Source organism: Trachypithecus francoisi, unplaced genomic scaffold, assembly GCF_009764315.1.
Source record: "Trachypithecus francoisi isolate TF-2019V2 unplaced genomic scaffold, Tfra_2.0 Lachesis_group1, whole genome shotgun sequence".
Taxonomy (NCBI): Eukaryota; Metazoa; Chordata; class Mammalia; order Primates; family Cercopithecidae; genus Trachypithecus; species Trachypithecus francoisi.
The window spans coordinates 79,898,957-79,916,632 of record NW_022681454.1 but is presented as its reverse complement, the minus strand read 5'-3'; the positions used below and the strand labels follow the sequence as shown (position 1 = coordinate 79,916,632).

The 17,676-nt window shown below is 36.8% G+C and overlaps 1 protein-coding gene across 23 annotated transcripts in view; it reads left to right on the top strand.

The window, feature by feature from the left end:
* The first annotated feature begins 1,829 nt into the window (after window positions 1–1,829).
* Window positions 1,830–17,676, top strand: part of FIP1L1 (factor interacting with PAPOLA and CPSF1) — an 82,910-nt gene continuing 67,063 nt past the window's right edge. For 4 of the 23 annotated variants that reach the window (XM_033214672.1, XM_033214670.1, XM_033214665.1 and 1 more), the window contains exons 1-9: window positions 1,830–2,106; window positions 3,250–3,294; window positions 3,402–3,441; window positions 7,101–7,158; window positions 8,601–8,704; window positions 14,592–14,656; window positions 15,306–15,413; window positions 15,821–15,951; window positions 16,241–16,309. In XM_033214672.1, coding sequence (XP_033070563.1) covers window positions 2,022–2,106; window positions 3,250–3,294; window positions 3,402–3,441; window positions 7,101–7,158; window positions 8,601–8,704; window positions 14,592–14,656; window positions 15,306–15,413; window positions 15,821–15,951; window positions 16,241–16,309 — 705 coding nt within the window. In that variant the 5' untranslated portion in view covers window positions 1,830–2,021. The remainder of the gene's footprint in view (window positions 2,107–3,249; window positions 3,295–3,401; window positions 3,442–7,100; window positions 7,159–8,600; window positions 8,705–14,591; window positions 14,657–15,305; window positions 15,414–15,820; window positions 15,952–16,240; window positions 16,310–17,676) is intronic. The other 19 variants (XM_033214676.1, XM_033214674.1, XM_033214668.1 and 16 more) reach the window with 8 other exon arrangements.

Below are 17,676 nucleotides of genomic sequence, written 5' to 3'. Positions count from 1 at the left end.
GGATTTCTCTCTGTTGACAAGTGAATGCCCTGTTTGTAAACTTTATAAATGAAAGAGACCTCAGAGGTAATTTAGCCTTTCCATTTTATAGATGAGGAAACTGAAGCATAGAAAGGTTGATTGCCTGACTATACAACCTGCTAAGTATAATGAAGAACTGAGGCCAGGCCTCGTGGCTCATACCTTTAATCCCAGCACTTTGGGAGGCCTAGGTGGAAGGATTGCTAGAGACCACGAGTTCCAGACCAGCCTAGGCAACATGGTGAGACATTGTCTCTATGAAAAATAAAAAATTAGCCAGGTGTGGTGGCATCTGCTTGTCTGTAGTCCCAGGTACTCAGGAGGCTGAAGTGGGAGTACCGTTTGAGTCTGGGAGGTAGAGGCTGCAGTAAGCAGTGACCCTGCCACTGCATTTCAGCCTGGGTTACAGAGCAAGATGGTTGTTGTTGTTTTTTTAAAAAACAAAACAAAACAAAAAATCAAACAGGCCAGGCGTGGTGGCTCATCCTTGTAAGCCCAGCACTTTGGGAGACCAAGGCAGGCAGATCACCTGAGGTCAGAAGTTCAAAACCAGCCTGGCCAAAATGGTGAAACCCCTCTCTACTATAAATAGAAAAATTGGCTGGGCATGGTGGTGTGTGCCTGTAATCCCAGCTACTTGGGAGGCTGAGGAAGAAGAATCACTTGAGCCCAGGAAGTGGAGGTTGCAGTCAGCAGAGATGGCACCACTGTACTCCAGCCTAGACAACAGAGTGAGACTCCACCTCAAATGAATAAACAAACAAACAAACAAACAAACAAACAAAAAACCTGGTGCTCCAGTTTGAAGCACGGTATGTCATCTTTTCACTTAAAGATGTGCTTTCAGAAGTGGCCTGAACATTTGGTTTACCTATTAAAATAAAAACTGTACATACTTTATTATCTATCTTCGAGAAACAGACAAATCTCAAGAAGCCACGTGGATCTTCATTGTCGTTTTTTGTTGCAGTTAAAAGTGTAAAGTCAAAAGCAATCTAGGTGTACATCAATGGAGAAATAGCCATATTCACTCTGTGATAGCCACACTATGCAATTTTATGAAGCACTTAAAATGGATATAGTTTGATTCATACAAAAATGTAAAACAGCTCCAAGACATCGATGCTAACCAAAAAAAGGAAGTCGCCGGATGATACTATACTATACTGTACTATTTAAGACTTGTCAGTCTCAGGTTTTCCCACCAAAACAGCACAACACAGGAAGTAAGTGTATAGGAAATTTCAGAATGATGAACTCCAAACAGGATATGCATCTGTAACAAGGGCTACCTCTGGAGAGAAGGGTAGGGGAATGAGGCGGTCTTTGACCTTGACAGTAATTTATAGTTTTTAACAAGGAGGGTGCATTATTCATCTATTAGTTTTGCTTTAGTTGGCTGTGAAAATTAATTTTTCAAGAAATAGTACTGACTGTGATTTCTTCTCTATTCAGTGAGGAAAGGGAGTGACAGGTAATGATTCTGTATCAAGGCTGATTAAAGAATAAAAGAAGGCCTTTCGGAAGATTAAAAAGCAAAGAAAAGGTTGAGAAAAAAGAGCACGAAGAGTAGAAGGGAACAACGGTGTACTCGTTAGCAATGGCAATACGGGTTATTAAAGGGAAGGGTGGGGGCGGGGAACCCGGGTCGACTCAGGATGCAAGGAGAGGAAGCCACGCTAAATAGCAAAGCGGGATCCTAGAGGGGCGGGGCCCACCTCAGCGCGCAGGCGCAACCAGTCCCAGGTGGCCGCCGCCGCGGAAGCGAAGCCACCTATAGACGCCGCGCCGCTTGGGTCTGCTGCGCATGCGCAGGCGGATCTGCGCTGGAGTCTTCATCTTTGCCACCGCTGCTGCCGCCTTCCTGGGATTTGAGTCTCGAGCTTTCTTCGTTCGCTCGCCGGCTGGTTCGCGCCCTTCTCGCGCCCCGGGGCTGAGGGGCTGGGAAGGGGTTGGAGGGGGCTGTTGATCGCCGCGTTTAAGTTGCGCTCGGGGCGGCCATGTCGGCCGGCGAGGTCGAGCGCCTAGTGTCGGAGCTGAGCGGCGGGACCGGAGGGGATGAGGAGGAAGAGTGGCTCTATGGCGGTACGAAACTTCCTGTCCCTGTCTCTTTCTCGGGTTCTCTTAGGCCTCCCCTCTTGGCCCTCAAACGGCCGGCGTTCCGGCCCCTCGCGCCGCCCCTTCGGGCCTCTGGTTGGGAGTCCTGTCCGGCCTGACTTAGGCCGAGCGCAGCGTGCGCGTGCCCCCCCCTCCCGCGGCGGTCTCCCCCCTGGCCCACGCCCACCATACGCACCCACCCTGCGGCGGCCGGGCAGGGCTGGGGGCCTGTGACTGGTCCCGGCCCCCGGCTTTGCCGTGCTTTTCCTGGGGCGTCTCGGTCGCCTCGCTGCTGCGCTCTTTACCCTTGTTTTTTTCTGTCGATTCTGAGGTGGTGTTTTTTTGTGTCTGTTTTTGCCCCGTGGCCTTAGGGTGCCCTTCCTGTCCCTTCTTTCAGAAACAGTCATTCTGTGATAATAGCGAAATAAAGTTAATGCTGTACAACTAACGTCTTGTTTCTTGATGGTCAGTTTGTATGGAATGCACCTGCAAGGGTACTCCTTGTCTGAAAGTCGTGCTTTAAAAATAATTAATTAAGAGAGAGAGAGAGAGAAAGATGGCCCATAAAGAAAACCCTGAATGTCTCCTGTATTAAGGTGAAGTTTTTCTTTTTTAAGAGACTGCCGTTTAACCTACATCATGGAGGTATCTCATGACCCTTCGGCTTATAGTTTTCAGTGTCATCTCATACATTTCTTTTTCTCAAAATAAATTTAATGCATCATGTACTTCTCTCTAGAAGGGACATCTGGTTTTTAACTTTCGTTAATTTACAATCCCTTCTTGCCTGTTACACCAGATTTGAAACAATGTTTGTTCCTTGCCTAAAACATACATTCTTGATTGTCTTTAGAATAGAATAGTAAAAGTGCACATTGGGCACCACGCAGGTCCTTGATGATGTAACTTTGATAAACTTGTAAAAAAAAAAAAACATTATCTTTGGCGGCAAGATTTAGCATTAGTCTTTGAAATGTGAATGTGTAGGATTTCTTTTACAAAGACTGGAAATCTTCAGTACCTCTTAAGTTTAAGCTTATTTTTATACCAGTAAAGTCTGATTTTTTTTTCCATAAAATACGTATCTTGTTAAGTAATTATAAGGTGATCTAACTTTGGATGTGCTTATAGGCCCATGGGACGTGCATGTGCACAGTGATTTGACAAAGGACCTAGGTTAGTGCTTGTGATGATCACTTCAGATTTTCATAATACTAGTTTCTTTGAGAGTGGTTTCTTTATTTTGTTTGCTTATTTGTTTATTTGTTTATTTTACTTGGTAGATGAAAATGAAGTTGAAAGGCCAGAAGAAGAAAATGCCAGGTTAGTGAAATTTTCTGTTGATGCCTATTACATAGATTGTGTGATACAATGGTTCTGTCAGTTGTCAAAATTATTTTCTTACAATCATTGGCGTCATTACAACACTTAGAACATTTTGGAGGACATTGAATCCTTTAAAGGTTATTCCAGTTTCAGGACCTAATCTTATGCCAATTCTATTTGTTGATAGTTTAAAGGACAAAGTTTTTGAACTTAGGATTGGACTGATGTTACACTGTTGAGTAACTTGTTACTCTTAAGTGACTTCAGTAGTGAAGTATACAGTATAATCATTAAGCTACCGATAAAAATATTTTAACTTAATTGAAAATGTTTTTAAGTAAATCAGGAACACTCCAAACTACTGCTTTTCCAGTTTATTAACATTTTTGATGGTATAATGGCACTTTGGTTGTAATTTCAATGCTATGTATTATTTACATTCAAAATGTAATTAGCTGATTTGTTATAAGGTTGATTTCTTTGTTAGATTATAAGAAAGATGTAAGTATTTGATTATAGAACATATACAGGGAGTCAGAATTTTACCCCAAATTTCAGAAAACAAACCGTGCAAAGAAGTACATGGAGATGTAGACTTTACCCTGACCACATGCATTAGTGTCAGTAACGGAGAGAGAGGTAGGTAGAAGATTTTAAAGAATATTTGGGTTTAAAAAGTGGAAGATAAACCACTTCATACCGAGTAAACTGCAATCAGAAAGATAAAACAGGTGTTGGTGAGGATATGGAGAAATAAAACCCTCATACACTTCTGATGGGATTGTAAAATGGTGCAGCTGCTTTGAAGAATAGCCTGGCCATTTTCTCAAATGGTGAAACATGGAGTTACCATATGAGCCCTCCACCTTAGAAAAATGAAAAACATTCACACAAAAACTTGTACGTGAATATTCATAGCAGCATTGTTAATAGAAAATGGAAAAAAAAACCTCGCAGCTGCATCAACTGATGACTGGATAGATTAAGTGTGTTATATCCATACAGTGGAATATTATTTGGCAGGGAAAATAAAATGAAGTACTGGTAGATGTTACAATATGGACGAACCTTGCAAATGTGCAAGTGAAAGAAGCCGGTCCATAGAGACAGATTACTGGTTGCTAAGAGTTGGGTGAGTGATTGCTAATGTATACAGAGTTCCTTTTGGGAGTGATGCGTATATTCTGGAATTAGATAGTTGTGATGGTTGGACTATGTGAACATATTAAAACTCAGTGGTCCTGTTTGAATGGATAGATTGTGTAATATATGAATTGCATCTAAAAGCTGTTAACAACAAAAAAATGGATAGAGGGAAAAAGTGAGAAATGAAAGTAGAAATAGCTTAGGAGGAGCTGAAACTACAGTTCAACTTCCTTACCCAAAAAATCCCCTATAGTCTTTTCACTCATTGGTATATTATCTGAAATGTTATTTCATTTTGAAATTTATGTGTTCAACTCAGTTCCTGATTCAGATCTCAACCACAAAGTTGAGATTAGTTTTAATTTATGTTATGAATGTGATTGAATATTTCTTTATATCCATTCCTTCATTTGGTCAAGAAATTAATTACAGGGTATAGTTTTACAATCAAATATATTTCTCTCTATGATCATCTTTATCCCATTGATTTTTATTTTTATTGGTTACAATTTTAAAATCTTATTTTCTGATCAAACGTTCTTTAATTTTAATTCTGCAATACACAACTTGCTAAAATTTATTGGAGGGAACCTTCTACTTTCCCTGAGTCTCACTGTCAACATAGCTTTATATTCCTTTCTACAGCTTCATTTGGGGAGCCGTTGAGTTGATTTCATCCTATGGGGGAGAAAACAACTTCCTTTACAGTGTTATTTTTCTAGAAAAAGCTTAAAATTTTATCATGTTTCTAACATTCTCATGGTGATAGAAAATTAAAACTTCTAAAAGAGTAGGCCTATTGAAGAAAGGAACTCTGCCAAACCTACTGCTATCTGGCTTGGTACATCACTGCATTGCTCTACCTAAGTTCCTGCTGTTAGAATTTGCCCCCGTTTCCTACTGACAGGCTCATTGCTGAAGACTCTGTTTTTCTTAAACGTTGCATTACAGTCTCCAATTGTGTTATATCTATCCAAGTTTTGACTAAAGAAAGGATACTGTTTTGTGACATAGAAAGCAAATGGGACTTGTTTCTGGCTACCGAGAAGCTTATTTCAGCAGGAGGTAAATGTATCGAACAATTACAGCTGCATATTTGTTTTCTTGAAGCAAGCAGTGGAACAATGAAAATTTAACAGTTAGGTTTTGACTTTTTATCTTTCATTTTGCTTTATTTGGTGATTGTGCTGTAAAATGCCACTGTAAAGATCAAATTGATTTACATAGAAACTACCCGACAGAAAGTGCAGTTTAGAAGAGATTAGCAGAAATCTAATGAAAAGTGCTCTGAACTGTGTCAACATCTGGACATTTTTGTTAAGAATGCTACTAAATAATTTAGAAAGTTGGGCCAGATCAGCTACTTGCTTTGTACTTCAATTTTCTTATCTGTGAAATGAAGTGATGGCTGTTGAATGACTGTTGAAATTTTAATTACTAAAAAATGTAAGAAAACAATTACGCTATGGTACTGGAAGTGTTATTTGCTGGTAAATGACCATATGCTTGAGTTTCATGGGAATGTGAATGTTTTATTGTTGCATACCAGTTTTGTTGTGAAAAGACAAGTTCAAGTATTAACTGGTCTTAAAGTAATTACTTTTAACATTCATGAGAATTAGCTCCTTATTAATATCAAATTGGAGAAGAGCCTTGAATGAAGATACTTTTTTAATCTTAAAATTTTATTTTTTATTCAATAAAGAACGTATCTTCAATAAGATTGATAACACAGAGAACCAAGAAGCAGCGTGTATGTTAACTGAATACTGAAAGAGTTAATGTGATTATACTATAAATCTGAGTTCTTGAACACCAAGGAAAGGAGGAAACTGTATTATGTAGGTGTGGGTAGTGATAATAGTAGTACCTGATACACAGTGGATGTTCAGTAAAGATTTAGGATAATTAAAATTGATTAACTTTGTCATATAGTTTTAAAATGTGTAAAAAGCTTGAATTTCAGCCCACTATCAAATTATAAATCATTAATTGCATCCTTTTTTTTTTTTTTTTTTTATAGACAGCCTCTCACTCTTGCCCAGGCTAGAGTGCAGTGGCATGATCACAGCAACCTCCACCTCCCAGGTTCAAGCCATTGTCTGCCTCACCCTCTGAGTAGCTGGTATTACAGGCGCCCGCCACCATGCCTGGCTAATTTTTTTTTTACATTTTTAGTAGAGATGGGGTTTTATCATCTTGGCCAGGCTGGTCTTGAACTCCTGACCTCATGATCCACCCGCCTCAGCCTCCCAAGGTGCTGGGAGTACAGGTGTGAGCTCCCGCACCCAGCCTGGCATTTGCATTCTACTTACAATGTTGAGTACTTGTTTTATGCAAGTTACTAGAAATAACAGGGAATACGACAGTCAGATTTTACCATTACTGTCTCCAGTGGAGACAATAATTTTAGGAACTTTATTAGATGTGGCTTAGAAATACCTAATATAACCTATCTGCACTTCGGAAAAGTAATGCCTGACGTGTATATTTATTTTTGTTGTTTGTAGTGCTAATCCTCCATCTGGAATTGAAGATGAAACTGCCGAAAATGGTGTACCAAAACCGGTAACATAAGGCTTTGAAATCCAGTTACTTTCCTGATACAAATCTTTATCAATAGCTTCACAGTTTACATAGAAAGCAAGCTGACATTTTATATTACCTTCAGTATCCTGTGTTATCTGACCCTTTCTTATATCTCCTGCTGCATCTGGTGCTATCAAAAACATATATGGGAATTAGCAAGGAGGAAAAGAAATAGTAGAAAGACGTCAGAGGAAAATAGTATGTGCAAAGGCTTGATGTTTATTGCTTTCAAGGAACTGAATGGTTATAAATCTACTGAATATAGTGTGCCTGGTTTTCAGAGCAAGTTTTGAGTCCCACAGCCTTTGAATGTTATGATTTTTTAGCAGTGCTTTTTAATGTATGTGACAGTCCCTGACTGCATGCCTGCATTCCTTTGATACTTTGTGAGGTGAACATATCACTGGTCCTATGAATATTTGTACATTTTAATCCTATAAAAAGAAGGAAGTTACTGTTCTGCAAGTTTGAAGTTGTGTACAAAAAGTATTTTGCATATGTTATCTAGTTATTTACTATGATGTGATTAAGCACAAAATAGGCTTTAAGAGCCAAAGTAAAAACTTCACAAATGTAGAATTTGCATGTAGGGCCTCTTCTAGGTATACAAGAATACCAAGAATAATTGAGCTTCTGCTTAACTATTTGGTACTTCTTATGTTTTGGGTTATTTTTAATTCTTTAATTGATTTGGTACTTTTTATTTGTGACATTGTGAATCTTAAAATTGTTTTCCTCTTAGATTCTTTTTTTGCCAAGAATTCTCAAATACATATTTTTTATAGTTTTATCTTGTAGATATCTTAGTAAGTTGCTTTAGATCCTTTTTGCAAGAGGGGCAGATATAATAGTAAAAAAAAAATATGAGGTGGTGTTTACCAAAAGGAGATGATGCCAAAAAAGATTTCATTTCTTTATTCATAGTCTTATCCTTTTTATTATGTAGAACATCAAAATTATGAGTCGAAATAGGTGGCAGCATTATAAGCTTGTAACTTTTAAATTACATCTCAAAAAAATACAGAGTGGGGCCGGGCACAGTGGCTCACACCTGTAATTCCAGCACTTTGGGAGGCCAAGACGGGTGGGTCACCTGAGGTCAGGAGTTCGAGGCCAGCCTGGCCAACATGGTGAAACCCTGTCTCTGCTAAAAATACAAAAATTAGTTGGGCATGGTGGCAGGCATCTGTAATCCTAGTTACTCTAGAGGCTGAGGCTGGAGAATTGCTTGAACCTGGGAGGCGGAGGTTTCAGTGAATTGAGATCACGCCACTGCACTCAAGCCTGGGCGACAAAGTGAGACTCTGTCTCAAGAAAGAAGAAAGGAAAAAAAACCAGGGTGGTTACTTTTTTTAGTTATTAATATTAGATGTTGAAATGGATTATTGAATGTATGTTATAATTTGTTTATGTTCATGTAGAAAGTGACTGAGACTGAAGATGATAGTGATAGTGACAGCGATGATGATGAAGATGATGTTCATGTCACTATAGGAGACATTAAAACGGGAGCACCACAGTATGGGTACGTTATTTTTTAGTAAGTAACAATTGTGTAAATGCTATATAGCAAAGAGAGTGTGCCTATATCAATCTCTCAGTAGTTGATTCCATTGTTTTTGCGTTTTTCTATTTTAACATAAAAGAACTCTTGTTAAAGTTTCATCATGCCTAAAATAAAGTTAAGTGATTAGGCAAAGGTACATGGAAGCAGCAGTTTTTAATCCTGAGTTTAAAGTGCTTTTATAAAAGAATTGAGTACTAGGCCAGTCATGGAGGTTCATGCCTGTAATCCCAGGACTTTGGGAGGCTGAGGTGGGTGAATCACCTGAGGTCAGGAGTTCAAGACCAGCCTGACCAGCATGGTGAAACCTCCTCTCTACTAAAAATACAAAAATTAGCCAGGCGTGGTGGTGGGTGCCTGTAATCCCAGCTACTCAGAGGCTAAGGCAGGAGAATCACTTGAACCTGGTAGGTGGAGGTTGCAGTGAGCCCAGATTGAACCCCACTGCACTCTAGCCTGGGTAACAGTAAGACTCTGTCTCAAGGAAAAAAAAAATACTATAAATTCTTTGTTTAGAATTAGAAATCCTTAAATTGTAATTTGTATCTGTGCTTATTATTTCGCTTTATTACTTATCCAGACCTGAGTTTAGGTTTTTAATTTTTTTGTCCAATAAAAACAATATCAAAAGTATTTCTTTTTGTTGTTAATAGTGTTTCCAGGTTTTTAATTCTCCTGTAGGCCTTTTAGGCCAATGTTTGTCTGAAATTTTGTGTTCTATAAACTGGACCAAGTGAATGGACTGTCATTGACTCATTGAGCACATAAAGACTCTTACAGAAAGATTGGAAGGGAAATGCATTGAAGTATGAATTGTGATGTAGTTGCAATAGGAGAATAAGAGTCAATGTGTTTTATTTTTCAGATTGGCTGTATAATGTTGTTATAGCTTATGCATTGGAAACATAAAATACATTAATTTCACTGTAGTTCATTAAGCAACCTCATCTGGAATCAACCAGTAGATACAAAAATATTGTTAAATATTTTATTAATAGAGTCATTTGTTTTCAAAAGTCATTTCAGGAAGCTTAAAGCCAGTTCAGTTATTGTCATAGTCAGTTTTGTATTATAGTAATGATACATGTACCCATGTAATTTTAACATCCTAGCACCTTTTTAGGGAACAGAGTAAAGAGGTTAGTTTTTCATGTTAGGGGTAGATATTCTAAATGTGCTCCTCATTCTCATTTGGGAAAGTAAATAATTACTTAATGAGAAAGTTGGGCTTATACTGTAGTACTAGTAGGGCTTTCTGCTAATAATAGGCCTTTACTGTCTGTATTATGCAAAAGGAACACTTATATAAAATTGTAATAATTGCATGTTCATTAAATATTATATAAAATTATTTGTACTTGCAAGTTATAGAACAATTTGAAGCAAATGACAATTTTTTTGGATTATGAATGGTACCTTTTTTTGGTAGAAATTGCACTCAAATATTAAATATATGTGGACTTTCATAGTACCTTACTAAACTTTATTTCTTACAACAGTTTTCAGTTTTATGCATTGTAATTATGTTTATACATATTTATTATCTTTAGACACTTTAGATTTCTATAGAGTAGGAACCATTGTATTCAAAACTCTTCAGTAAAACAGAAAACTGATTTATGAATTTTTCTCTTCCTCACATTGCCTTAAATATAGTAAGTGTGCCGTAAATGGTTATTGACTAAATAAACTGAATGTTATTTATTTACAGTTGTCTCTGAAGGTTTTTTCCCCTTAGACATTTGATTATGAAAATTTTCCAATACTCACAAAAGTTGAAGGAATTGACCTGTGACTGCTCATTTACCCATCACCTAAATTATACAATCTACATTTTGCTTTGTTTGCTTGAACTCATATTCCTCTATCTATGCCTTAACCCATTTATCAGTTGATTTATTTCTTATTCATTTCATGAATTTCTAAAGTAAAGTACAAGTATTTGTGAAGAGTGTAAAGTTGCTTAACCTCTGTATTTCAAGATATATCCCTTGAAAACAAAGTCCGTGAGAAAATGAAATTTGATAAACATTTACTTATGCACAGCGTTTTCAGAAGCAAATTTAAAGAACAAACTGTGTTAAAGGAATAGTACTGAATTGATTTATTGTAAATTGTTACAGGTTGTTTTTTTAGGTAACATACCTTTGTTACAAGTTCATTTTATATGTGTGTAAGATATGAAGAAAAGCAAGTCTTAAAGTAGGAATAATTTATCTTGGAAAGTAGTTTGTTACCTATCTCTGTGAGATTCATCCATTTATATACTCAATAAATACTTTTTAAAGGCATAATTTATTTGGCAGGTTAAGTAGCAAAGATAATGTGCCTTTATCAAACCGTCTATGATCATTCCATTATTATATTTTTTTTACATTTACTGTGCTACAAAAGAACTCTTGGTAAAATCATCATGAAATTTCCTGGAGTCCACAAATTAGATAGAGTTACATGAAAGCAGCAATTTTTTAATTTGTGAATGTATTAATTGATGAGAATGCAAGAAGTTATTATTTTCCAGAGGGAGTGAGGAAAACAGACATGTGAGTAAATATTTTCAGTGCAACGTAAGTGCTAGAATAGAAACATGTACAAAGTGATTCGAAAGGTTTGAGAGGAAAGTTTGCTGAAAGCCTACAGGTGTTAAAGAGAAGATCCCAGAGGTGACATTTGAATTTGTTTGAATAATTTTTGAGAAGGGAGACAGTGGTTTTTAGGTGGAGGACAGTGCTTAAAAATAAGTGTAGTAGATGCATGGCTTGGAGGAAGTACATGGCTGGAGAATAAGGTAGATGAAAAGAGATGGTTGAAATCACTTATGAAAGGATTTAGGATGCATTTGCTATGTCTTTGTAGACCTTGCAAGCTCGTCCAACCAGCCAAAGTTATTTTGTTGTTGTTGTTGTTGTTGTTCTGTTTTGGTTTGTATTAGGCTTTTAGCTGCCCAAAGCCGTGGTTTTTAGTTTCTGTCTCCAGTGATAAGTGGAAAAGAGGGATGATGAAGGGGCTTTACTGGCCTAACCAGATCAGAAACTGAGGACCCATGACTGTATTCTCTCACTTAGACACCCCAGTTAGGTTTTTAGATAGTTCATGTTATTTGAAAAGGTATTACCTTTAGACACTTTAGATTTCTATAGAGTAGAAACCATTGTAGCATCAGTAGTTGAGATGGGTTAGATGGAGAGACATTGACTAATAGGTGTGAAGTAGTTGTCCAGGTGAGATAATAATCTAGACTAAGGCAGCAGTAGTAGAGAGATGAATGGGAAAATAGTATATTTGAATATTTGAGAAACAAATATAGTCAGGCATGTGGTATACACCTGTAGTCCCATGGACTTGGGAGGCTGAGGTAGGAGGATTGCTTGAGCCTTGGAGTTTCAGGGCAGCCTGGGCCATATAGTAAGATCCTGTCTCAAAGAATAAAAAGAAAGAAATAACGAATAACATGGGTAACTGGTTGGTTGTGGATGGAGGAGGAGATAAAGGGACTTAAAGATTTCTAGAGCAGTTAATTGGGTCCAGGTGGGCGCTACTCCTCCCACCTCCCACAAAATAGATTCATTTGACATGTTTATTTTGAAGTTCCTATAGAAAATCCAAGTATAGGATCTAGCATTTAGAGTGGTGTGAGAGTTCATGGGGATCTATTGGACATTATATCAAATTTGCCTCTGCAATTTTTCATACCACTAAGCTTCTCTACGCAGAATGAATACAAAGGCTTGTGACTTGAAAAAGAAAAATGATGTTTTAAAAGGCAGAATGGAGAATAGAAAGTAGCTAGGTGGAAAGCAAAGAAGCTCATCTATTGAAGACTTAGGGCTAAGCCTTTTATAAAAATGCCATTTTATTCTATAGCAGTCCTGTAAGAGAACAGTTTAGAGAAAATCCTTGATTTTTCTACATTTGTAGAAAAATCATGTACATCATATGTAGATAGCACTAAGTCACTTTTGCTGAATTTGGATTGTTAAACTGTAAACATCGTGAAGGCAGGAACCAAATTTGTCCAGCTCCTCATACTTTTTCCTTAGCCTAGAATCATACCTGACATGGTTTTGGTGCTCAGTAAGCATTACATTAATTAATCAGTCTATAAAGTGATTATGTCAAGTTGGTGACGATAGTACTGCTTGACAGTAATGTTTGGTCCACTTTGTAATTCTTGCATTTCTAGCTGTGGAGCTGCAATTATTTGATACAATTACTTAAACATTTTATTACATTTACATTTTTGTTTTTTAAGTGGAAAAGAAAAATGGCAGTGCAAATGTAACTCAACCTAAGTCTTATATTTAGTACATTAGAGACAAAAGATGGAAGTAAAGATGGCTAAACTTCTGAGAGAAAAGAACCAAATATGTCACATGAATATAATGTGAGAAATATATCATTGAAAATACCTATGACTTGAGGTCTTACTGGTATCTTTTTTTTTTTTTTTGAGACGGAGTCTCGCTCTGTGGCCCAGGCTGGAGTGCAGTGGCATGTTCTCGGCTCACTGCAAGCTCTGCCTCCCGGGTTCATGCCATTCTCCTGCCTCAGCCTCCTGAGTAGCTGGGACTACAGGTGCCCACCACCACGCCTGGCTAATTTTTTCTATTTTTTAGTAGAGAGGGGGTTTCACCGTATTAGCCAGGATGGTCTCGATCTCCTGACCTCGTGATTTGCCCGTCTCGGCCTCCCAAAGTGCTGGGTTTACAGGTATGAGCCATTGCCTGCCGTCTTACTGATATCTTTTTGTTCAGTGGGAGTTGGTCCTTCTTTGCCCATTCCTGTTTTCTTTTAATTTCCCTAGTAACAGAAAAGTCTATTTTAATTAGTATATTTGATAATACTACTGATATATAAGAATCCATTATATAAAAAAAGTAAAGAACTATCTGTAACCCCTTACAGAAAATTTATATGAGGCTCATTTATACAAGTATAAATGCAATGAAATATTCAAATAATTATATACAAGTCTTAGATGTCTTGGCCAAGATTACACTAACAACTGACAAAACATTTGAATGTGGATTGGTCCAACTTCAGAAATTTTTTTCTTTATCACTGTGTGTTATATTACATCTAAAAAGGTGCAGCTTAATACTTTTTTCAAATATATGCATTCATGTAACTACAGCCAGATCAAGATATGAAACATAATTGGCATCCTAGAAGTTTCTCATTTTTCCTCTTGGTCATTAACCACCCACCACCGGTAAACGCTGTTCTGCTTTCATGCTAGACTTATTTTTGAATTTCATGACAATAAATTTCTATTACGGACTCCATGAATGGTTGAAAAAGGATTTATTAACAATATCCAGTGCGGGAAGAACTGAAAGGCCACTGGATTTAACAACAAGTTGGAGGAATTTTACTTAGGCTTAAGATTGCTGTATGTGTAATAACTGGCAGGCAAGGAAATGAAGAAAAGGGGTATACAACTATGTTTCCCTTCTTCGCCTTATTTCTTGTGAAGTTTGTTACAGTAGAATGTTGAGTTAGTGGCAAAGAGATTTTTGAAATGGAAACAAGTCAGTTTTTTTTTTAATGTTTTTGCCTTTTATTGAGCAAGTGACTTTAGAAACTAGTTTAAAATGTTTTTTAAAATGTGTGTTAGCTGGGCACGGTGGCTCACTCCTGTAATCTCAGCATTTTGGGAAGCCAAGGCGGGTGGATTGCTTGAGCTCAGGAGTTCGAGACCAGCCTGGACGACATGGTATGAGATCTCATCTATCCAACATTTAAAAAATAAAAATAGAAATTATAAAAAATAGAAAAATAAAAATAGAAATATTACTGCTTTGTTTAAGCTTTTCAGGATAATTTTTGGTTTTTTGTTTGTTTTTAGGAGTTATGGTACAGCACCTGTAAATCTTAACATCAAGACAGGAGGAAGAGTTTATGGAACTACAGGTAAAATTTGTATTTTCTGTTGCATCAGTAGGGAAATAAGGCACATATCTTAAATAGGTCTTAATCACTTTTTTTTTAGTGGGAGACAAAGTCTGGCTTTGTCACCCGAACTGGAGTACAGTGGTGCAATCTTAGCTCACTGCACCCTCCATCTTCCAGGCTCAAACCATCCTCCCACTTCACCTTCTCAAGTAGCTGGGACTGTGGGCGTGCACCACCATGTTTTGCCAATTTTTGTGTTTTTATGTAGAGACCAGGTCTCGCCATGTTGTTCAGGCTGGTCTCGAACTTTTGAGCTTAAGTGATCTGCCTGCCTTGGCCTCCCAGACTGTTGCGATTCCAAGAGTGAGCTGCTGCGCCTGGCCAAGGTGATAATATAATAGCTCTTTTTAAAGGTAATTTTTGACCATACATCACAGGGACTGGTAAATTTTTTCTGTAAATAGTCCAGTAGCACATATTTTAGGCTCTGCTTTGTTTGGAATGCTTGCCAGATTTTTTGCCAGGAATAGTAAAAAAAGTTTGTTTTCTGTTTGTGTGTGTATGTGTGCCAGGAATAGTAAAAAGGTGTTTATATTTTCTGTTTGTCTATGATATGTCCCAGCTTCTTGCAAGTGTAGCTCCTTCATTTTGTAATTTTATAAAACAGGAACAAAAGTCAAAGGAGTAGACCTTGATGCACCTGGAAGCATTAATGGAGTTCCACTCTTAGAGGTAGATTTGGATTCTTTTGAAGATAAACCATGGCGTAAACCTGGTAAGACTGTTGTGGATTATATTAATTTCAATATTTTTAGTGTGAAGTCATCAGAAAATTTTTTGAGCATCAATTTAGAATTTTGTTTTTTCATTATAATTTTAATTGTCTTAAGCAAATGATGAGAAATAATGACTTGGATTATTAAATCTTACTGGTGGCCTCATATTACTTAAAATGTAGACTTATTGTTTATTATAATGACGTTTCTAAAGGAAATAATTTTATCAAAAATTTTATAGTCTTTTTGCCACCGTAAATGATAGAGTAGTGATAACTGATAGAACTCTAAATTTATATTTTTATAGTTTATATTTTATAGTTTATATTATATAGTTTTATATTTTTGATGCTGCATAAAAATAGAGCTGAAATATTTGTACACTAAAGATGTCTTTTATCTTTAGGTGCTGATCTTTCTGATTATTTTAATTATGGGTTTAATGAAGATACCTGGAAAGCTTACTGTGAAAAACAAAAGAGGATACGAATGGGACTTGAAGTTATACCAGTAACTTCTACTACAAATAAAATTACGGTAATTAATAAATACTCCGGAATACCCTTGGCTTGTCTACCGTCCCACTTTTACTCCCCAAATAAATCACTTCCCTGTAAAAGTGGTTAAATGATATACGATAGTTTAAAAATTCCATTTTGTTTACCATGTTTGTTTTTCCCTTCCCTCCCTTTTAGAGTTTTGTATTAATGATTATCTGATGTTCTTACTTTCAAATCACAGACTAGCCACAGCTAGTTTGTCTTTATATGGCCTATTAATTAAATATTATGTGGTATCTTAATGGGGAATATGTTATTTAACTTAGGCCGAAGACTGTACTATGGAAGTTACACCAGGTGCAGAGATCCAAGATGGCAGATTCAATCTTTTTAAGGTGAATTTTAGTAAATTATCCTTGGTTGCTCTCATTTTTTGTTCTTGAGTCTGCTCCCATACCACTACTCAAGGGACAAGATTAAAGTGCAAATAGCTACCTTTTTTCCAAACCTTCAGCTTCCTGGTGACTTACAAATTTGCTGATTGTTGTTTTATCTCCACTTTTGCAAGCATGTGAATTTATAGCCTATTATACTAACAAATGCCAAGTAAAACTGTTCTTTGCTATATGTTGTGATTTCATTTTGAGTTGCAATACGTGTTTGTAGGATAGAAAAGTTAGTGGCAACAGATTAAGCTCTCATTGTAGATAATACTCCAATCTTTATCAACAGAATTGGAGACTTTTTTGTTTTCTTTAAAAAAAGATGGTAAGGAAGGTGGCATACTGTTTATCTCTATGATACTGGTAACACTGATATCATTGGTGTAATGCCCTGATAGCTCAAGATATCTTCAGAAATCTTAGACGTTCTCTGAGAGGCTTTAAGAACTCAACAGAATGAGATAAAGCCATTGATTTTAAAAATTGGTACTTGAAAGGAGTAGGTTTATGTGAGAGACTTTGAGGTTGATACTATAACTTGTGTATCAAGTCTGGTTTCTGGCTTCTCCATTGCATGGTATGATCACAGACCCAGTCCGAAGAATACTACTATATTGTCATAGTTCTTTTATGGAAAACTGATTGTGTACTCTTTTTTCTTTACCTTGATAGTTGATTCTTGTATTGAATGACACTGAGATGAAGATTGGGAGTGGCTTTTAGATTGGGTTATATACTCAGGGAACTTAAGTGGACTGGAAAGAGACCTCTGCTCCCCTCTTGGGTTTGCAGCCCTGTCCACCAGAATACTGCCTTATGCAGTGTGTGTGCTATGTCTGCAGATAAAGTACTCTACTGTACACAGTTCTATATAGATAATTTTATTTTTAATTTACATCCTACTTTGTGTATTTGGTTCTTCTTTTGCAAATATTTTGAAAGTGTGTGGCGATGTCTGTTGTATTTGAAAGGGTCATCAGGTTTTTTTGGGTTATATTGTCTATAATGGCATTGAATTACTTGACTACAATGGGTGGAAAAGTTGTCTTAATGAGCTAGTTCATTAGCAGCAGTGCATTTTATTTTTTTTTAATAGAAATGAGAACTGCCATCATAAACTGTTAGCTTCTGTATACTTTATTTTTTGTAGTAGACTTTTAAAAAGAGAATAAAAAGAAACTCCTAGGGGTCAGTCTCATTGAAGGTAGCCATTATGAATGTGTATTTATATACATACTGTGTACTGAAAAACTTATTTTGAAGTTTCTTTTGGTTATGTGAGAGGAGGTCAGAGTGTTCCATTCTGATTGGATTCTGAA